At 37.8% G+C, this 23,370-nt stretch overlaps 2 protein-coding genes and 1 long non-coding RNA gene across 3 annotated transcripts; all 3 read right to left on the bottom strand.

Annotated features, from left to right (window-relative positions):
* Positions 1 to 834: 834 nt before the first annotated feature.
* LOC108957444 lies at positions 835 to 2,830 on the bottom strand. Its single transcript, XR_005550256.1, has 2 exons — positions 2,322 to 2,830; positions 835 to 1,243 (listed from the first exon to the last, which is right to left on the bottom strand). It is a non-coding gene; the product is annotated as an uncharacterized LOC108957444 (long non-coding RNA).
* A 2,625-nt stretch (positions 2,831 to 5,455) lies between these two features.
* LOC120292928 (disease resistance protein RGA2-like) lies at positions 5,456 to 7,633 on the bottom strand. The gene is made up of 2 exons (XM_039311487.1): positions 6,479 to 7,633; positions 5,456 to 5,839 (listed from the first exon to the last, which is right to left on the bottom strand). Exons 1-2 carry the CDS (start codon positions 7,631 to 7,633, stop codon positions 5,456 to 5,458), a joined length of 1,539 nt encoding a protein of 512 aa, XP_039167421.1.
* A 14,707-nt stretch (positions 7,634 to 22,340) lies between these two features.
* On the bottom strand, positions 22,341 to 22,883 carry LOC120292427 (glutamine synthetase, chloroplastic-like). The gene is made up of 2 exons (XM_039310599.1): positions 22,624 to 22,883; positions 22,341 to 22,517 (listed from the first exon to the last, which is right to left on the bottom strand). Exons 1-2 carry the CDS (start codon positions 22,756 to 22,758, stop codon positions 22,377 to 22,379), a joined length of 276 nt encoding a protein of 91 aa, XP_039166533.1. The 5' UTR covers positions 22,759 to 22,883; the 3' UTR covers positions 22,341 to 22,376.
* Between the last annotated feature and the right edge of the window lie 487 nt (positions 22,884 to 23,370).

Here is a 23,370-nt window from a genome sequence, read left to right as displayed (position 1 = left end):
AATTTCTCACCTGGGGACCTGGATATCCTCCAACAGGCCAACCCAATGGCAGTTGAACATTTATCTGCAGTTGGGTGTTTTCTTGCTCATCCTATAGCTAGTGGGAACATTTAGCCAAAAATCATGAACCTAGCGATTTCAAAACTTTCTAGTGCACGATAGAAAACTCATGTTTTTGGATCTCCTACCACGAAACTTCATTAATAATGGGTTACTGAAAATTTCAGCAACCCTAGCACGTATCTTCGTTGGGATCGGCTCGCCAGCAGGTATGTTTGAATCACAAATAGTCTGCAGACGAACAATAATTCTCCGTAAACTAATTGAAAAGCCTTTCTCGTTTGATTAATTTGTTCAGATGATAAGATGGATGAACAATTTTTGGCAACATAATACTTGTTTTGGGGATGATTACCAAGATATCATTGCCATCTAGGAAAGGATCCTTAAAATTTCTTGACGGCTGTTAAAAAATCATGAAATTGATGAAATGATGTGAAGGTAAATATAGTAACATAGTTTCAGGTCTATGTCATCTTACCATAAGATCACTTCACTATCCTCCCCCGGAGCTTGACTAGTACTTGATCCATCATAGTTCCACTAGATGGGCAAATAGATCTAGGGATCATCCAATTATTCAGGAATCAAAAGATCAATAGCATGTAGCACGTAACAAGAAAAACACTACATATTTTATTGACACCATTCGTACCCTTAATTTGCTGGGCAAATCTATGCCAGAATATCTGATCTTGTCTCATTGTTAGACTAACATTAAAATGTGAAACACGATTTGCTAACACAGAAATTGGGGAATAAAAATGGCGTCAATTGTTGAATGTGCATAAAATATATGACATACATTTTCTGATAGAGATTGAAGAAAAATGCAAACTTATAATCTCAGTACAGAATAGTTCTAGCATTGTTCATCGTTTTGTGCACCGGGCTTAAAGGTTTTAGGCATGAAAACATACCAAATGCATTATGCAATTATCATATCGGTGGGCATGACGTCCAAGTTGAGAAGACTCTCGAACTTGGAGTAGTATAGTTCTCGGATTTCAAAGCATACACCCTGAACTCATAAAAGCTCTTGGTGTTTCCACTCCTCTTCTTTTTTAGCAAGAGAGAATTCCATGCGTTTTCGCTATCCTGGGACTGGCAGTCAATGAGCTCTTTGTGATCCTCATTTAGCATTGTATCATCAATGCCAAAATCTGCACAATTTTTGCCTTGTCTGAAAATTAAAGTAGCGTGAGTTATAGACATATCAACTAAAACAAAAAAATATGGGAGCTTAATCTCATGGAAGATGGTTCAAACAACGAGCTCTATTTGTATGACTTGACCTTCTGGTATGCATGGGAGCTTAATTCTGAAAAGATAAAAGAATGGACTGGGCACCTTAAAGAAAGGGTCTCTTTAGCAAGTGCTAGACCACTTTTTGAAGACTAGTTTCAATTAGGAAAAACTTACATTTTTGAAGCATAAATAGCTAGTCTTATCGATTGCCCTAAGGATACCACCACATTCTCCTTGAAAAATTAATTAAAAATAGTGGCATAACTATACTTCATCTTTTAGAGCCATTTCAAGGTTTTTCTCAGGCCTCAATCCCAAAAAGAGCTTGTGAACAAGTAAAAAACTGAGGGTAGTTACACAGTCGAAGGAAGCAGACAACAACAGTTTTAAGAGATTAACCAACTTCCCAAGGATCAATCAGCAAACATGTTATTCTGATATTTCATTAGATATAATGGATGATCAACTCGTGAATCTTGACAGTGCACCAAATTCTTTTCTCTCAAAATCAAAGGTAATCACATTTAATAACTTTCTTCTTTCACAAACTTGGCACAATTGCAAATTACTCTTGCCAACAGCTCTAGCGAAAATATCTATCAGATATCGCCATGACAGAGCAAGACTACTGAACATAACAATAATCAGTATGACCAAGTTAAGACATAGAACAAGAAAAATCTAAGACAAGTGCATACAAGAGAAATTGATTCCACACGAAGTCCACAACATAGACTTAAAATTGGTAGTGATTGATTTAATCATCAAAATAAACGATAGCAATGAGTACTGATTTGTTCATTCATTCTGCCTCACACAGCATGCATTTCTTTTGCAGACACTGTTGTCACAAAGAGATGAAGTCCATGTCAATTGTCAACCAAACGAAATGAACAAGACAATCTTGCAATGATCAACACGGAGGTCATATATTAGACTCCCAGTCCAACGGTCATAAGACTTAATGTTTGCTCAATTGCTTAAGATGATGCCCAAATCGGCAAAGGATTTACCTAAGAACCTCTGCAGAATGGTTGAACCGCAAACCAAGAATGTGCATTTTTTTCGAACTCTTCACATAAAGACTTCAGAAACTGTGATATTATACAAAACAATTTGCAGCTTTTAGTTTTCCCAATGTTGCTGTCAAATGCTAACAATGAGATCACTTCTCTATCCTCCCTTGGAGCTTGACCACTACTTGATCCATAGTAATTCCACTTTGAAAGTTCAGATGGGTGGTCTAGGGATCGCCTGATTTCAGGAATTAATAAATCAGTAACATGTAACGTGTAAAAAGGAAAAACACAACATATTTTATTATCGCCAATCATTCCCTTGATTTGCTGGGTAGATCTATGTTAGAACCTCTGATTCTGTGGGAACACATTTGAGATAAAGTTATTTTTAAGGGAAGCAAACTAGAAGCCGTTCTCTAGAAAAACATTTCATCACCTCATCTATGAGAGTTTTCTAGAAGTGTGCAGGCATTTTGCTCCTTGTGAAATCAAATAAGCAAATTGCAAACAAATAAGCAAATTGCAAACTATATCTACAGCATGAGTCACAAGCCAGATTTAATGAGCTCGGAATTGGATGAAGAAAAGTATGAATTTTCTTAATTTTTCTCGCATGTTTGCGAATAAAGCAATGTACAAACCTTCTAGTGATCTGTCTCTGTGCCCCATTTGAATCAGGTAGTGTTTATAGATACCGTTATCAACTCTATCCGCAGGATATGAAATATCTCATACTAGTCCCCGCCTACATCTTTTTGGCACCTCTCCTCCAATTTTGGGCAACCTGCAATTCTTAGGTGAGTACAGAATAGTTCTAGAACTGTTCATCTTTTTGTGCATCGCACTTAAAAGGTTTTAGTGCATCAAAACATACCATATGTATTGTGCAATCATCATATCAGCATAGGGGGTGACATCCAAGTTTAAAAGACTCTCCAGCCTGTAGTAGTATTTTCTCGGACTTCAAAGCATACGCCCTGAACTTAGAAAAGCTATTGGTGTTTCCACTCTTCCTCTGTTGTAGAAATAGAGAAATCCACGTGTTTCCTGTCTTGGGAGTGGCGGTCAAGGACTTCTTTGTGATCCTCATCTAGCATTATATCATTGGTGCCAAAATCTACGCCATTTTTTACCAACCTGAAAAATAAAGTTGTGTAAGCAACATACATATCTACTAAAACAGAAAAGGGGGGGAGCTTAATCTCATGGAAGATAGTTCAAATGACGAGCTCTATTTGTACGACTTGGCCTTCTGGTATGATGAGAGTTTAGTTTCGAAAAGATAAAAGAATGGATTGGGTACTTCAAAAGAAAGGGTCTCTTTAGCAATTGCTAGCACCTTTGTCCTAAGCTTAATCTCATGAAACCACTTTTTGAAGACTAGTTTCAAGTGGGAAGAACTCTTGCATTTTCGAAGCATAAATAGCGAGGTTAAAACACAAACAACTTAAAAGTACAGACCCCCACTTATCAAATACAGAGCATGATGATCCAAAACCAAAATGCATTGAAAATTTGAAATGGCAGCCACCAACCACACATCATAATAGTTTCTAGAGCTGCAAGAGTCCAGTTCGAGAAGCCAAATCAGCAAACCTGGCTCATCTTCACCAGATCAAGCAATAAATCAAAAGATACAGAAACAAATTCATATGACGCCAAACAGATGTACTCAACTTTGCTAAGAAATTCTCTAGAAGCACCAACAATTCAAAGTTAAAAACCACATGCTGAACTCAGTGGGCATTGTCCTCTCTCTCCATAACCAAATCATGTTGCAAGCCCCTCTCTCTCTCTCTCTCTCTCTCTCTCCCTCTCCCTCTTCAGCGATCTGTCCATGTCCCCCAAAATCAAATCAAGTATTCGAAACACAATTTGAAAAATTATTCATGTAAAAATCTAGGAAACAAGGTCCCCACATACCTTCAGTGAAGAAAATTAGCGCACAATCCGCAATCCAAGTTGTATGCGCCGGATATGAGCAATCTGGGAAACAATGCTCCCTGTATCCGATCCAATTTCTATGTTTGGGATATGAGCGATCTTGTCCCAGTTCTCGCCTACTTGTCTTGTGCATTTCTCCTCCAATTCTTCGCAATCGAAGATTTGTAGGTGAGTAAGGGATGTGAGCCTTCGCATTGCTTCAGGGAATGATGTCAACGAGGAGCACCCCATGATTTCGAGATTTTGAAGTGATTGAAGGGCCTCGATCTGCTCTGGTATATCCTTCAAATTGTGGCATTCCTCAATTTTGAGACACACGAGATTGCGGGCTTGTAGAAGCCACTGTGGGAGAGATGTCAGTTTGGGAAGGTCATTGATCATCACGGAGCGGAGACTCTGAAGGCCTCCATGGAAATCCAAGATGTTGCCACTTTCATCTTCGGATATATCCAGCTTCACGCAAACCTGGAAAACTAGGTCAGTAAGAGATGCGAGCTTTCGCATTCCTTTAGGTAATGATGTCAACGAGTGACAACAAATGATTTCAAGCCGTTTAAGTGATTGAAAGGCCTCGATTTGCTCTGGTAATGCCTTCAAATCACAATCGTCAATTTTGAGAAGCTCGAGATTGCTAGCTTGGACAAGCCACTTTGGGAGATATGCTAGTTTGGGAAGGCCCTTAATATTTACATAGCGGAGACTTTGAAGTCCCTGGAAATCCAAGATGTTGCCGCTTTCGTCTTTGCATAAATCCAGCTCATCACATAGCTGGACAAAGAGATCCACGAGGTTGGGTAGGTGTCGCACACGTTGGCCAAATATATTATCCCCAAGATGAGAAGTCAATGGCATGGCTTTCAACTTCTTACAGTAAAAAATATGTAATTTCAATAGACTAGGAAACGATGCTGTTAAAGTGGATGAATGGCCAGACTCGATGTTTTCTAGTTCATCCAGCCTCGAAATCCGTAAACTCTTGAGGTGAGGTAATTGGCCTAGTGGAGAGAGACGTTTACATCTTCCACAGTCTTTAAACACTACCTCAACTAAATTTGGCAAGGAAGACACGAGGCTATCCATCATCCACCTTGGAAAGCTCTCACCTTCATATCCAATGATCGTCAACTCCTGCAGATTTGAGGGCGGCTGCAGTCCATCCAATAGAGCTTCATTTCTAGTCCCAGTCAAATTATTGCGTCATCAGTATTGAAACCACCCCATTTAAGTTCCAAAGATTCCAGAGACTGCTTCCCTGTCAAGTTTGCAGCCTTGTATTCTTCTACTGCATCTGTTACGTGTCCCAAATTTTCAATGCAAAGGCTTCCCCGGATGTTATTAAGGCCATATAGCTCCCCGAGTTTGCCATAATTCTTTGCACGAGCTTTGTCTTTGGGCAAAATGAAGCAGTTCAGCCTATGTAGAGAACTCAATTGCCCTAGTCCACGGGGAACATAACTAAGTTTCTTACAGTATTTTATGCCTAGATTTCGAAGGCTAACTAATTTCCTTATTCCCCTTGGTAATTCTTCAAGGCAAACACAACCATCAAGATTAAGCATTTGCAAATTCTGCAATTCCAAAATGGAGTTAGGAAGCCTTTTGAATTGGCAATTGTCAGAGAGATCAAGATACGTGAGATACTTCAACTCACAGATGGACCGCAGCTTCTTGAAATTTGTGCAATGTAGATCCAAGACGTGCAACCTTTTGAAACGCATGATTTGGCGTAAATCTACTTCACTACTTCCCCCCAAAAAAATTAATGTTCTCAAGCGACTTGCTTCCAAGTGTGGGAATGGAAGGGGAAGGTCACCCATGGATATATGACGAGTTCTTCCATCTATGAATTTTGTGTCATTCCCTACCACACGACACTCATTCCCTGCAACCAAGCAAGCTAGATCATGCATCAAATCATGCATTTTGCAAGTCTCTATTTTCGTGATCGGATCTTTTTTAAAATCTTGAAAAAAGTTACTCCAAAGTAGATTCATGAAATATTCATGGGCAATGTCTTCTAAAGGCTCACTTGTATTTGATGGCTTGATGAATCCTTCTGCCACCCAAAGATCGACCAAAGTCTGCTTATTTATCTTATCATCTTTGGGAAACAATGAACAAAAAGCGAAACATTGTTTTAAATGTGAAGGAAGATTGTCGTAACTTAGCCTAAGAACCGATATTATTTCTTCTTCACTTCGACATACTTCTGGGAGCTTATAATCTTTGAAATGTAACCATTCGGCTTTTGTTTTCTTAGAAAATAGTAAGCTTCCAACAGTTCGAACAACCAATGGAACACCAAAGCACTTTCTAGCTATCTCTTCGCCAATAGGTCGCAAGTCAGGATCTTGTGTCTCCTCTTCTTTTGGAAAAGCCATTTGCATTAATAAATCAATAGACTCCATTTCAGATAATCCCCCGAGAAGATGAGGTGAAGTAGTGCAGGTGATCTCCGCAACCGAACGAAGACGTGTAGTTATAAGAATCTTGCTTCCTCTAGCACCTCCCATCAATAATATTTTTAATTTGTGCCATGTTTCTAGTTCTTCATCCCAATAATCATCTAAAACTAAAAGATATCTCTTTCCGCCAATTTTGTCCCTCAGTTTCTTTTGTAATTGTTCCAACGCATCATGATTCAGTACCTCCTCCGTCACACAAGCTAAGATATTTTTCACTATTTTTATCATGTCAAAGTCATCAAAGACACATACCCACATTTTCAATTCAAAATGTTCACTGACCATCTTATCATTATATACACGTTGAGCAAGAGTTGTTTTTTCAAGCCCACCAGTACCAACTATTGGAAGGATGGAAACATTCCCTTTCACGTCTGAGTCCAATAAAAATTTCTTAACAATCTCCTTATCATCATCTCTCCCTATAATATCCCCCTCACATGCAAAGGATCTCCACTCTCTCTGGGGGAGCATGTTCAAGTCGAATTTTCTGTCAGCCTTAATGGTTTCTATTCTTTTCCTCATTGCTCTTACTTTGTAACTCATCTTCAATATAAAAGCAACCTGGTTTGAACCAGAGAAAAATTTCCTTACCTCCTTGAATATTTTATTGTGGCCTCTCAGTTCTCGTCGCGTAGCTTCTACATTGTATTCCTCAAGCACGTCCAGTGCGTCATAAAAAACGCCTTTCAGTCTATCAACCCAATCTTTGATTTCGTGACTCCGGTAGTATTGCTCCTCTGCATCATCCAGCACAGCTTGAAGCGTGGAGACTGTGTCCCTAAGTGCCTCGAGTTCATGCTTGTCGCCCCATAACTTTCCAATATTTTCTATTGCTTGAGGAGCTAGACTAGCAACGATCTCCCCCACAATGCTAACAATGACAGCTTCTGCCATTTTTGTTCTTGGTCTTCCTTTTTCTTTGTCTCTCTATGGATCAGAAGATACCAGTACGGTCGTTCCAGGGGTATAGGCTTCTCAAAACCTGTATAAGAAGTTTAGGTTGACACTTACGTAAGACTGGCAAATCAAAATGTTGACAAATCTAATTTTCAACTTCTTTGATCGACTCGTGTTATTGAAGATAGGATCCACGCAAGAAAAGAAAATCAATAATGCATATGGGATCCACCGAGGTCTGCGATTGGTTTGTCCAAATCATCCTAATTAAGATGTTATTAAGAATTAAATCTAGGTGTAGTTATTGGTGCAAAATTCCAGATGAAATTGACTTTCCCCAAGAATCAATCTTTTCAAAAGAAGCTCGGCTTTTTCATCTATTTTTTTAAGGATTATCTCGCAACAGTTTCATAAACCACCCCACAACTCGGCTTTCATTGGATAGAGACTCCCGAATTTTCAAAAATTGCATTAATTACGTTACAGCGATTCAGAGAGGGTTAAAGAATTTCTATATTTTGGTCGACTAATGATTTACTAGATTTTGTTATAATTATCATTCAATGGAAGGTTTTGTCAACATTTTTGTTTGAAATTACTATTTTTAGTTCGAGGCTTCGTTCTTTAATTTCATTTCAAAGGATAGCCAACCGTTCTCTAAATTCTTGGGATGGAATTGATGTATGACAAAGTTACTATCAAAACTTACGTGAGGTGCGAACTGTTATAAATTAGGGTATATGGACATACACACGCAATATACATTAGTATAGAGATTCTTTCCATGAAAATAGAAAGTTCTGTATGCGTGGGTAGCATAATCAATTTGTTATCGCCTTGATATGAACACTATACCTTTCAATTCGAAACTCTTCTTCATGTTGTTATGGGACATTATTAATATTATTTTAAAACATTCCAATTCGATTAGGAAAGTTCACTCTCCTTGCAAATCTCTCAAATTTAATTGCTTTCTCTGAATAAATACTTCTCTACATTTTCATTCGTTCCATATTTTTTCCTATTCTCTAAATAAATTTCGTGAAAGATTTCTTCCTATACTAGGCAATACCAAAACTTGTCCATTTATGCAACGTAAAATCATATATTTAGGCATTTTATGGATGTCATTTCTTTTTCATAAATTTTAATGCTCCCATCATTTTCTAATGGGGCCCATTTTAATAGTTTCATCACATGCTTTCCTTAGAAAACCATGCACGTTCACATGCTTTCCTTAGAAATTGACGTACATTCAAATGCATGCCCCAACTTTTGAGTAATAACGTCAAGTACTAAAATCAATTGGGCCTGGCTCTTGAGAAGATAGAAAAGTATTATAGCTGTCTGGGCAACTTCGGCATCTAACTTCACTCGGCAAAAAAATTTATGTTCATGAATCTCTGCTTTTTTCGAATGATGCCCATCTTTATGGTTTCGTTGTTTAGTAGTGACATCAAAGTATTAAAGTTAACGGGATTTCGATCTTGAGAAGACAGAATGCTATTATAGCTGCCTGGGCAACTTCAAAATCTCACTTTTCACATGGTAAATGAATGTATGTTCGTGAATCTTTGCATTTGCCCAAATAAATAAGTAAAAGGAAAAGAATAGATTATGAAGTATCGTGTGAATGAAGTAGTTTGAAACATTTTGTGAAAAGAAATTATACATTGGTATTGAAGTACCAATTTGCGGTGGGCTCATAAAAGCAAGCTGATGAGGATGTTTTTTAACTTTTAATTTTAATATGTGCGATGGTAAAACAGCTCTTGAAGTTGGCTAATTTTCTTTTTTTAATTCTATTTAGAATTGGAAGCTGGGGATATTTTATGTGTTTTTATGTGCCCATTTTGGAGAACGCTAATAGCCTAATATGTAAACGTCGAGGGCCACGTTTACACCGTATAAGTCATATCTATAAATCCAAATAAAAGACGTTGATAATTTCTCCGAGCAATCATTGTTTCGCTCAAAGATGAGTGATCTTGAGTGATGCAAAAGGATTTTTTTCTTTTTTCAATTTCGAAATGTTACGGTCAAATTTGAGCCATATCATAATAGGTAAAAGATCAAGGCAAATCAATTGTAATAAAAATTATTGCTCGTGCAATGCTCAGGCTATATTCATCTTCAGATAAGCACAGAGCTTCTCTCTAATTAGTTGCTATAAGAAAGCACGAACCTGGCTAATAATGGGCTAACTGTCGGTCGACCAACAAAAGCAAAGCCCACAACCCCCGAGATGGCGAGAGACGGAGATGAGACGGCGCTGGCGAGACCGAGACAGAGGCCGTCCGCAAGACAGGAGAGAGAGGGATTGAGAGTACCACTGCAAAAAGTCGAGAGACTAGAGAGACTGAGAGAGAGAGAGAGAGAGAGAGGGGGCCAAATTTGAGTGTGAGAACTAGAAAATAAGTGGAGTTTAAATAAAAAAGATTCAGGATTGGTTTTGCATGAAAACCAGTTCTGCCCGAGAATTAACCTTGCAAAGCTGGTTTTCAGGTAGAGACTGACCGGTTCAAGATATAAAATCAAGAATTGAATTGGTCAAGGCCGGCTCCCAGAACTTTTACCCGGGACTGAACCAGTCCTTGAACCATCCTAAAATCAGTCTGGCTCGGTTTGATTCGGTTCTCGAATTGAACCAGTCCAATTGCCCACCTCTATTAAAATGTTCTATTTTGAGTTTTCATTAAATATTATAAAACTAATCACTCAATTAGTAGAACGGGAAGGGACATCATAAAGCATAGAGTTCCTTTCAGTCTAGATAAAGTAAATAGTCTCATTCGAAGCAAAGCCCTAGTAGAGTTTTCGAAAAAGTTTTCCCTTTGAGGTTTTGAAAAGCCGACTGAAATTCAATGTGCTCACACCCAATTGCTTTGTTAGCTTCACAGAGAAAAGACGTGTCCCGAAACTGTCTTGTTGAAAGAGCACTTAAAGGTGACACCTAGATTCAAAAATAAACATCACATAGATAACAAGTGCAATTTACTGCACAACAGTGGTAAGTCTATCATTAAGAAGCAGCTTGTTCAGGGTATCAACCCATCCTTAGGAACATTATTGTCAATCCAAATAGGTCGATGACACAGCAACTTGGACTTCCTATTTCTGACTAATACCCAAGCGTCAGCAAATGGCATGAAAGCATGGCAAGATTTAATCACGTACGCTTGCTTAGATTTCAACAGAAAATCAGATCTAGCAGGGATCCTTTACCAATTATGACCATAAATAACTTCTGAAACTTTAACATTCATGTCAAGGCAGCATTATTACACAACTCTTGAAGAATGAACTCCTCGCGGCACTCCAAAATGACCATTATCAAACCATAAGAAGTAGATTTGCACTTCCCAGCGATATGTTTGACATGAGGCTTAAGTATGCTGCTCACATTCAAAAGCATCCATCAAATCTAAGTAGAGTCACCTTAGGCTCAACAGACCAAATACACCTTGCATAATAATGAAGGTTGAGCCACATCAACCTTTTACATCCGAATAGACAACTAAATTTATAGTTTTCTAGAGAAAACATTGTCTAATGTATAATTTGGTCATTCCTTATGGTTAATGTGTTTCATAATAATGACTACGATTGCATGATAATGAAGGTTGAGCAACTGTCGGTGTTGCTCATCTTAGTTAGGCAAAGGAGCAATCTATCACTTGAGAAAAATGCGGAGGAAAAGCTATTATGAAAACTGAAAAGAGCAAAAATGCGGAGGAAAACCTACTGTCGGGTTTGTTTAATAATTCATAAATATATTATTCCTTTATGCAATTTCATAAATTTACTGACAAATGCCATTATCAGGGACTTACTACAGATGATTTCACACGAGCAATGCGCCTGAAATGAGACTAAATTGAAAAAAGAAAAAGAAAAAGCATTTAGTTGTTTTGCTGATGCTTGTGAAAGTGTAGAGCTTGAAATCCACCACGCGGGCTGCGGGGGGACCAACTTAAGATGTTGAAAATAGGAATTCTCATCATCCACGCATATTACAAGAGGGAGGCCTAAATCAATATGCATATGGGGCCCCACAAAAGTCGGGTCCGAGGTCCGTAATTATTGTCTAAGACTTTACGTGCTTCTTGTGTTTACTTGTCTAACATGCTCTCGAAGGCAATGAAATTGCTAGTGAAAACAAATCAGTGATCTCTATGGTTCATAAAACAATAAACCGATGCATGCATGGTGAAGAGAACTGAGAGCGAAATTACCAGAAGTATGGATGATACCGAAGGATCGAATTTGACAGCAGCGAGCCTGAGTGAAATACAAGCAACAAGATTAGAAATGATAAAGAAATGGTTCCTGAGTGCTGCCTGCATTTACGCTCGTCGCACTTCATATAGAGAAAGATCCCTTTCTTTGTCCCCTCAATTACCGTTACCAAAAGAAAGGGATTTCTTTGCATTTCATTCTTGTAGAGGGGTCACGTCTGATTACTTTTGTTAGTTCGACAGAATGGTTCTTTTCATATCCAATAATCATATTTTAGCATGAACAGTGTAAGCGCCAAAAGTGAAATGTTGAAGTGTAAAACCCAAAATGTTGGCAAGTATCTAATCTTCCAAGGATAAAAACTTCAACCATCTACGCAAGCCCAAATAAAAAATGCACATTGGACTACCGAGGTCGCGTCCAGGGTCCACGATTGGTTTGTCTAAGATATTTGGTGATTACTTTGTTTACTAGTCTAACGTGCTTGCAAAGGCAATGGAAATGCTGGTGTTGAAGTTATCGAAATACTTATTCAGCAGATTGATTCTATCTAACAATATGTCTAACAGTCCCGAGACCCAGAAGCAGACGAGATTTGTGAAATGAAATTGCGTCTCCAAGGACAAACACTTTTATTTTTTCAAATGCTTCATCCTTTATTTTTATTTTTTGAGAAGATGACCAATAATTCTTCTTGGGATTAATTTGAGGTATGACAAAGTCGGTATTAAAGCTTACGTTATAAACCTAGAAAATTTTCGTTCGCTTTAATTTTCCTTTGCAAGATCGTACCTGTCAGAGAACAAGACAAATGAAGATATTGAGTCTAAGGTCCACTGTCCTTGTCAATTTGTGCACAATCTCGTCTGAAACTCTATATCAAGCCACTTTTCTGATTTCTATGGGTACCACACTCAAGTTCTATTCTATATCACATCGAGCAAGTAAGACACATGCACTCCAACACATAACCTATTCTGCACGAAGAAAAAAAAAATATAGAATGGCGATCATTTGAAATCCGGTCCAATTATGAGTAATAGCACAAGTACTAACATGAAACTGAAGATTTCACAAAGCATTTGGCAAGATGCTTGAGATCTTCAATAAGGATAGCGGGTGTTGCACGTTCTTGCGAAAGTGTGGACCTTAAAATCCATCGGGGGAGGTGGACCAACTAGATTTGTTGAAGATAAGAATTCTCATATTTTACGCAGATTACAAGATAAGGCCTAAAACAATATGCATATGGGACCCACCGCAGTTAGGTCCAAGGTTCGTGAACAGTTTGTCTTAGATCGTGCGTGCTCCTAGTGTTAACTAGTCTAACATGCTTGCAAAGGCAAAGGAAAATTCTGGTGAAAATAAATCACTGATCTTATGGTTCTTAAAACAATAATCCGATGCATGCATGGTGAAAATAACTTAGAGAGCGAAATTACCAGGAGTACCGGTGATACTGAAGGACCGAATTTGACAGCAGCAAGCCCGAATGAAATGCAAGCAACAAGATAAGAAATAGTGAAGGAATGGTTCTTGAGTGCGGCCTGCATTTGTCCTTGCTGCACATTATATAGAGAAAGAAAAGAGGAACATTCCTTTCTTATGTCCACACAAGAAGGAAACTTGGGAATTGATCCCTTTCTTTGCCTCCTCAGTTACCGTTCCCACAAGAAAGGGATTTCTTTGCATTTCATTCTCGCAAAAGGGGTCATGTCTTATTACTTTCTTTTGTTCGACAGAATGATTCTTTCATATGGAACAATCATATTTTAGTAGGAACAGTTTTAGCGATAAAAGTGAAATGTTCTGAGTTACAAACCAAAACACCGGCAAGTATTTGATATTCCAAGAAATCTCGTAATGGTTAAGCTGGTTGTAAAAAGGTTGAAAAAGTTATATCTTTCTTATTGGATGGCCTTCCCAATCCCTTTTTCTTTAACCACCATGGAAATATTATCTAATCAAAGTTTTGTCCTTTTCCTTTCCTATATTATAAATATAGATATATTGATTTTAATAATTAGGCACTCTTTATAGAATTATTTTATTCTTACTATTCGATTGAGTATTACTATTTTGTTTTTCCGTATTTTTCCTAAATTCACGAGATTAGACCTTGCCTTTCTTTTTCTTTTGGTTAGGTATACTTATGCGCTAGTCTCAATCCCCATTGGCAGGCAAAGCCTACGCCCTACTGTTCATTATGGTATTAAAAATTTTCCTGAACATTGCGAGATTATAATTGTAGCAAATTGTATGACAATAATTTCATACATAACGTTATATATTTTATTAGGGTTGGTTTTGAGCCGATTCGACCTTTAATGAGAAACCTATTAGTTCCAAGCCCGTGTCCAAATATTTTACATGGAAACTAGCCTTATCGGTTTGATTTTATGCCTGATCACATGGGGGAGCTTTTAATCAACTCGTTGCTCACTCCTAGTAAAAATGACCATCTCATGCTTTAATAGGCACATATATTTGGTTTTTTTGATATTTATCTACAAAGTGATCCCATAAAGCAAGACATACAGGTTGGACCTACAAGGCAATAGAATAGTTACAATTTGCATAAGATGCTTAAATTTATACAAATTTTAGGTACACGATAATTAGGCTATACCTATTATCTTTGAGCTCAGTGGGCATGGTTTTCACTATGGCTCCATTTACATTCTTCATAAGTATCGCTCCTTCTCCAAAATTTTGGCCCATGACATCTCTTTTCAATAATTCTTCAACTTGCGATTGAAGAATTATCATCATTGTAATAAAATTGTAATATGTAATACCCGTCAAAACTTAATCCTTCTCAATCTTGTTGCGTAGGTTCTCAATTTCAACAAATGTTGAATCTACCTAAGGCATTACAATGTCAAAATCTCCAACTTCTTTGCGAATCTTATTGGCATACGGCTTGAATCATGTGCTTGTTGTCACTAACAACACGATTAGTATCCTTATTCTTAACCACTGAATGATTCTTCACAAAATAGATATTGCCTTCCTTTAGCAAATCTCAAAAGCGATTTGCAATGTTGCTGTCGATAGAACCATGGATGTATTCGTTCTAAACAAAACATGCCCTCCCCCTCCCCCAAAAAAAAAGAAAAACAAAATCAATCGGCAAGCAAAATAACTGAAAATAGAAAAGAATGACGACTCACCTTCTAGAGAAGAACCATACCGATATTTTCAGTTTTCTATTTCTTTCAGCGTTAAATCATTCCATAATGTCGAAAATTGTACTGTGATTTATTCTTCTCAAATTTCGAGTAAAGGAACCACTACATACTAAAAAATTCAAAAAACGTTTGAATTTGACTATCACCTCTTTGTCTAAAGTGAAAATTCATGATTTGTAAAATAGGCGCTCTTCATATGAATGATTTGACATTAGAGAAAATTCTAGCTATAAAAAATACCAGTGATGGAAATTATACAAAAAAAATGGGAATCTGCGTAATTAGGAACAATTATCTGAAAGAGCTTTGCAGATCTGCCCCTAATTTTTATCATTAATCATCTGCCCCTAATTAAACATTGAAATAAATTTTTATCCTCATCCTGAAAAGCCGAGGCCTAGGACGTGCGCACTTGAGAAGTTCCATCTGAATTCCTGCACATATACATTGCTTTACACGAGAGCAAGAAATAAGAATCTCTTGTAGCTATGCCAGCTTTGGCTTTATGCATCGCATTTTCAAGAAATAAATTAGAGAGAAAAAACAGAATGTATGAAAGAGCTTTTCATATCTATGAGGACCACTGCTTCTGTCCTGCTTTTCATTCTTAGTGTTGCTGGTAATTTTCCAATACTGTTGGCAAATTAATATTGCCGTTTACTTGCTTGTCAGTTTTTTTTTTTTTGGTAAAGGTAATAATTTTATAGAGCATGGACAAGATTACAAAAGATCGGATCCAAAACCTACACTCTTAGCCGATTGGCAAAAGTGAAGGGGAACCGATGAAAAAGGACAAGGGCATTAACCCACTAGGAAAAACACGAAGAAACAACTAGGAGCATCGCCGAAGGATGGAACCACCGAACCTCCAGTCGTCAACCTGAGAATGCGGACCGGAAATGAGAGACAGCGAGGAGTGTCTAAGGATCGGATCCACTAAGAAACACCACCGGATCGAAGCCCCATCCTCTTTGAAGTCTTTCGTTCCTCGGAGAAGGAGAGACATTCTTAAAGGTGATGGCTTTGTCTCTAACCACCTTAATAAGGTGATTTTTGAGCGCCGGAACCACAAGGGATTCACCTGTAAATATGATTGCATTCCTTTTCTTCCAGATGAGATGGAAAAGGGCTCCGAAGGAGAACCGAACTATTCTATGATAGAAGTCATTACCAGCTAGGAACTTCCGAGCCCAAGAGAGCACCTCATTCCAGCAACGATTTTTCCAAGGAAGGTTGCATCTGGCGGCCCAAAAGAAGGCCAAGGAAGCCGAGATGCGACATCCGAAGAAAAGATGGTCTCTCGAATTAGGGACTTCGCTGCAAAACGCGCACACATTGAAGTCAATACGACCATAGGATATAAGCATGACCTGTGTGGGAAGCCTATTCTTCACAATAAGCCAAAGAATGAACTGGTATTGAGGGGTTATGGCGTTGTCCCATATTAAAGGTGCCCAGTTAACCAGAGTTTTCTTGGCTCTAATAAGATTCCATGCCGATGATACCGAAAATGAACCCGACGGATGGCCGCACCAGGTAAATCTGTCAACGTTCAAAGACAACTCTGGAAGAGACTTGCTTGTCGGTTCATCCGTTAGTAAATTACTAAATTTATCGAGATTTTACCAACGTCTAAATAAAAGTAGTCAATCATCAACTCCTCCGAAACAGTATCATTATTAATTTAATGACATTATAGTAAATTTACATACATTCCACAAAATTAGTAACTTACCATATTTTTTTTTTATGAAAAATTACAAGTTTGATTAGTAAATGACCGGCTCTATAAAGAATTTGCCCACTTGGCGCTAAATTAGTAAGTCACCAACTTTTTTCAACTTTTACAAGCTTGGTTTTTGAACTACCAACGCTATAAAAAAATGTCAACAATCCAAAACGTTCAAATGAATTAGTAAATCTACTTGCCAACTCTTCTGAATTTATACAATTGTCACTAGTAACTTATTAATGCTTTAATAAATTTACCAAATTCCTATAAATGAGTGACTTAATAGCTTCTTTGTAATTTTTCAACTGTGATTAGTGGAATAACATCCATAAAAGAAATTTTCCAAATAAATTAGTACACTACCAACTTCTCTAATTTTTACGAATGTACTTTATAAACTATCAAAACTATAAAGAATTTACCAATGATTTAGGGAATTTCCACCACAATTAAAATTAGTAGATCACTTATATTTTAAGGAATTTACCAATGTCCAAATATATTAATAAATTACTAAATTTTTAAATTTTACAGGTGTGGTACGTAAGTTACCAATAATGTAATTAATGTACCAATAGCAAATTAATTTGTAAGAATTTGTTTGGAGGAAAAACGTTCTCCTTTCTTGGGGTATTGAAAGAGGAAAAACGTGAACTTGGTGAACTTTGTAAATGGTTTCTTTAACCAGATAAAAGTTAAGCTTGAGGTCACGGGTTTGACCCTATCTAGTTCCAAACGAACACTCCGATTCAGATCCAACACTTCAAAGAGCCCCACATGTTTTCTTTTGTTTGCCTTCTTTGCCAGATTTTGATGGCTCCAATGTTTGGTAACCAAGTCTATTCTTGTCGTAAATTATTCAAGGCATTGTAAGAGGTCATCATAACATGTGAGTTGCCAAGCAAAATCCCACAACCAAATTCATGAAGGCAAATAATTAATTTCATCAAATGTTGGAAGTTTACTACTCGATCTTGTAAAATTTTAAAGAAGTTGGCAAATAATTAATTTTGTGAAATGTTGGGAAATTCCTTATAAGGTTGGTATTTTTGTGTAAATTTTAAAGAAGTTGGTAATTTACTAATTTATTAGGTGTTAGTAAATTCCTTATAGTGCTAGTATATTACTAGCAACAATGGTAGAATTTTAAAAGAAGTTGGTTGCTTACTAATTTGTTGGAATATTAGTAAATTTCCTATAGGATTGATATTTGGGAAAATTTCAAATAAGGACCCGAAGTGGACCAATTTTCTCAAATAAGGATTTGAAGTGAACTTTGTGTTAGATAAAGACCTAAAATTGACTCATTATTTCAAATAAGGATCCGAAGTGGTTGAATCAATTCCAAATAAGGACATGAGCTTGTTGGTTAGCCAAATATTCGCCAACTATCAAGTATGTGACATTTATGACGATTGGAATTTGGGCAATTTTGTCCAAAAAAATCTAGGGAAAATTAACAAATCCTAAAATAGAAAAAAAAAAGTTTTCTACGTTCTCCCCGTTCCTTGTACCCATCCTTTGCAAAGTCAAAGACCGAAGTTCTCCCCGTTCCTTGTACCCATCCTCCGCAAAGTTGAAGACCCAAATTCTCCGCCGGTTGAGGCACGAATTCAAAAACAAGAAGAAAACCATATGCTTCTTTTTTTATTTGCAGAGACCCAAATTCTCCGCGAGTCAAGCAAGACGAGGAGTGATGAGAATCGAGTCGTGACAATGACCAGGCAGCAATTTGGTTGAGGAGCAACGGGGGAGAAGAAAGAAAAAAACGTAAACATCTAAATGAATAACCTAAACTTAATTAATTTAGAATTTTCCTCTTTTTTTTCCAACTTGGCGACCTCAGCAGGAGGGAAGTACAGATCTCTTCCTCTTTGCTCGGATCCTTCGCAGAGTATCGGATGAAAGTTGGGAGCTGAACTCCATGGATGCAAGGAGAAACAGAGACGAACGACGGAGGATGCAATCGACAGACTCCACAACCTGATCGCAATGATGCTCCGGCGAACGCGACTCCCCTCTCTCTCTCTCTCTCTAGCTGGAACCGTTACACTCCTCCCTCCTGATTCAATTTGTGGCAGAGCTTCAGCCGACGCACCAGAGGCTCTGTTTTCGGATCCTTTATTCGCCCTGGTTCAGAAGCTAGCTCTCCGCGTTCCAATCTTTGTCCGTCCGTTCCGGAAGCTCCAGACGTTCGTTCTGCACTTCGGCGACGATCATAGAAGCTCCAGTTTCACCTAAAAGTTAAAACCGATGTCGCAGAACGGAGGCCGAGTGTCCCTATTATTATTATTTTTTTCTTCGTCGTCGTCGTTTTCTCATCTTCTGCCATCAAAACACTTCACAGTAGTACTTCGTCCTCGCGCACCTGTCCCTGGCAACACACGCACATATAACGACACCCCTTGGAATCGTCAAATCTGCCCTGGACAGCCCCACAGCATACTGCTCTGTTATGCTGTGTGTTCGTGATTGATATTCTTGTTCGCTTGTTCGTTGCTAAACCTGAGCTGGAGTTGGACCGTAATCAGCTCGACCGAATTCCAATTTACCAGGTCGTATCTTTCCCGATCAAACTCTAAATGTGATCCTGATTCATTCTAGATTTGCTTATTCTCTGTTTTCCCGTCTTTTCATCGTACCGCGTTACTGGATAATCACTGAGCCATTGCAGCATACGAGATTCACCATTTCTTCTGTCCGTAAGGTTTTATGTACTAATTGGTTCTTGAGTGGTGCGTTTGTGTGCAATGGAGTGGTGTCGAAGTAGGATGGTGCCATTGCATGAGACGATGCCCAGACGATGTTTGATGAAATGTCCGATAGAGGGATCTGTAATGTTGCCTCGTTGAATTCGATTAGTCTCTGGCGAGATTGTAGGAATGTGCTTATCTCATTTAGAGGATTTCATCTCCAACGGATAAGCTAAGTCAAGCATCTCTCTGTTCAATTGCTTGCTATTACACTTTTGGCGGCTCATTTTCGTGTATTCCAGTTTCTTCTATCCATTTATGATGTTTCTCGTGCAGATTAAGTTTGTTGCTGATCTCTTCAATTGCTGACTGGAATCTTGCCATTGTGTCGGTGATGGTCGGTGCCATATCTTCAGATACGATTTTTCTGGACTTCTAAACTAAGATTGAAGCGTCGATGATAATTCTCCGATTCTTGAAGTGGATGGTGCTGGAATTTCACGGCAAAGAGAAAGAATAAGAAACTCTGGATAAGAAATCGATATCGACTCGTTGATCTTTAAGTTCTGAGCCAATTTAGTGCCTTACTGGTTCGAGTGTGATTTATGCCTTGACATGCATACCAATAAATTGGAAGTTCATTTTTTAACAGATATGTTGGTTATGATTGAAAAATTAACAACACTATTTCCTTGCATAAGATTCTCTTAAGTTTTCGTAGTCACATAACCCTTTCTCAAGTAATTGCGATTTCTGCTTTGTTTGCTCCTTAATTTCCGAGCAGTAACATTAAGTTCAAATCTTAATTCGTTTTTGCAATCTGAAATCTGTATTTGGATGGCCATCTCAGTCTATGATGCTTGGTTCGTTTTCGCTCCATCTCATGCGTTGACTCGGTTGGAACTTTTCCTGTATCATATTCTCATTTTTCACTCAGTTACACAATTATTTTTTACCTCGGATACATGTACTAAAGCTGGCGTGTTTATTGTAAGTCAACAATAGAAGAATCGGTATACTTATGACTTGGTTCCTCGGTTCGTTGACATGCGACTTTCAATGGCAAATGTCTTCTTCAAATGTGCTGAGTGCTATCCTCAAATGAATGTGGCTTTTGACTGGATGAGTCTCGAGATTGAATCTTTTTGTTTTGTATCTCTTTGGGTGGTATTTCGTTTCACTAAATCACTCTCCTTTTCAATATTTTTTGTTTATGTCTATCCATCTCTAGGTATGTGATCTATTCTTCCACTAAATAAAAAGAAAAAAAGATATAAAAAATGAGAAAGAAAGAAATTAAAAAAAAAACTCATAATTGCTTTTATGGATCCCTTCGATATAGGTCTTTGTTTCAAGTATTGTTTAATGGGTATCTTTTAGTAGAGAATTTTTTTTTTTTTAATATATCAAAATTACCCTTAAATTTAATTCTAGCTCATGGAGGCTTATATCCCAAGACTCACTAATAAGGCCATGTATATTCTTTATCTGACTTGTATCGGGTTTATTTTCCGCACATTGTTCCTACTTATCTTTGTTATTTTTTCATGCTCTATGTTGGTCTCTTTATATTGCTTTCATGTTTTATCAACATTATTAAAATTTACTGGCAATTTCATAAATTTATTAATTGCAGAAGTTTGCAGATTTTCCCTTAGCTGGACCCTGGAATTGTGAAGTCTTCTCATCCATCTGTCTAGAAAAACACCTATCCCGCTTCTTGAATTTTGTTATCTGCTAGATACAACATGATTGATAAATTAGCATCAGTATCATTTTTAATTATTTGTTCTATTGTTGAATAAGATGTTTGGATTGGTGTGAGAAGATGAAAAGAAAAAGGCCCTGAGTAACTTTCAGTTTCATAGAAGCAAAATGGTAGGTACCGCCAAATTGCATCTCAATGTTTGTACTGCACTTTCCATGTAAATGAGAAACATTTCTTCGCCTTGCAAATAGAATGAACGTGCCAAGTTGCACGAACAAACTTGCATGACCTACTTCCCAAAGTTCTCTTAAAAAGACATTGGAAGAGATGAAACTAACTCATGAATCTCATGTTTATTGAATGAGAAGTCAAACAGCCTTTTATTCAAAAGAAAGTTGGACTTGCCAAATTGAATGACTTAAGCATATGAGGACACTCAAAATTTGGATGAATTATGCTGAAATGTCTAACTGAGAATACAAAGACAAGAAGTCGTCCGTAACACTAAAGGCAAATAGGTGGACTTAAATGTCATAACGGTGAAACTACTTGCAAATGTAGGATGAAACCAATGTGATGGAGACCAGGTCCGAGCTTGGACACCTAATTTTCTCTTTCTTTGGGAAGCCTTATTTACATGAGGATCATTTGTCAATGACCTAAATCTGAAGAAAAAGGGGTTCATAGTATCTCAGCCTGGAGGTCTTCACTAATTTAATTAAGGCAGTTGGCCGTTCTTAGCTAGCAATTTGAATTTTAGACCTTCAATGCTTGCTTCTCGGCAGCAACAGCTTCAGCCTCGATGGTGGGCTTCCACAAAATTGTAGTTTCAGCAAGTAATGAGGTCATCGTGGGTCCATGTTTGAGGCAGGACACTTGTCTTCCAAGTAACATGTATATCATTTTAAGCCGTTTAACTAACTGAGCAAGGCAGGTGAACTTTGTACGTTTTATTGATATCCAGAAATAGTGAAGCATTTCAGAAAGTGTTTGATGCACTAAAAGAACCAAGATATCCAAGTCTTTACTTCAGCTTAAGAAGCAAAACTGTGGGGATGCTTTATGATTGCTAAAAAGTCAAAATTCCTTGCATGGTTGCAATCATAGAATCGACTGAGACCAGAAATGATAAAGAATACTTATAGGTATTATTTTTTTCATGGTAGTGTTTCTAGAATCATTTGATAAAGTTGAGCATCTCCAAATGATTTTCAGATAGAGCACAAAAGGGAACTGGTATGGTCATTGTCATGGTACCTTTTCTTTGCTTCTCATTGTCACGGCCCCCACAGATTGAACAACCACAATCGGCAACTCCCTGCATAACAATACATGTAATTCAGGCATCACAATAAAATTTGAGTCCATGAGCAAGGCAATCTTTAAATTTGACTAGTAGTTGGTATGCTTCTTCTAAGCATTACCAAAGACAATGTGTCAGTTGGCTGTTTCATGCTTTCCCGTAAACCTTCTCCATAGGCGCTAATGTGCTCCTCATGGTGAAGTGAGAGATTCCGAATTGCCTTCTTTATCACTTCAAAGCCTCCCTCTTCTCTCATGCTTTTTGTATTGCAAAAAAGTTGAAGAACACACTCTCAAAGGTCCCTCATTGAACAAAAATTCTTGACCAAGTCCATGTTATTTCTATGGTGTGAACCTGTAGTTAGTATGGCATCCTGCACCATTGCAGTCCCCTCGACATACCTACTGAAACAAAAACCCTATGAGCTTAATATCATGGAAGATAGTTCAAACAACGAGCTCTATTTGTATGACTTAGCCTTCTGGTATGCACGAGAGTTCAGTTTTGAAAAGACAAAAAGAATGGACTGAGTACTTCAAAGAAAGGCGTCTTCTTAGCGCCGAAAAGTTTAAAACCGCTTTTTGGAGACTAGTTTCAGGAAGGACAGCTTACATTTTGAAGCATAAATAAGGAGTCTTATCGATTTCCCTAAGGACACTACCAAAAATTTCCTTAAATAATAAACTAAAAATAGTGGCATAACTATGCTTCCCATTTTGAAACCATTTCAAGGTTATTCTCAAGCCTCATTCCCAAAAGCGAGCTTGCAAACAAGCAAAAAATTGAGGGCGGTTACAGAGTTGAAGGAAGTAGAGTGCAGAGTGCAACAACTTAAGAGATTAACCACCTTACCGAGGATCAATTAGCA

Source organism: Eucalyptus grandis, chromosome 4, assembly GCF_016545825.1.
Source record: "Eucalyptus grandis isolate ANBG69807.140 chromosome 4, ASM1654582v1, whole genome shotgun sequence".
In the NCBI taxonomy this organism is placed as follows: Eukaryota; Viridiplantae; Streptophyta; class Magnoliopsida; order Myrtales; family Myrtaceae; genus Eucalyptus; species Eucalyptus grandis.
This window is presented reverse-complemented; position numbering and strand designations above follow the sequence as displayed.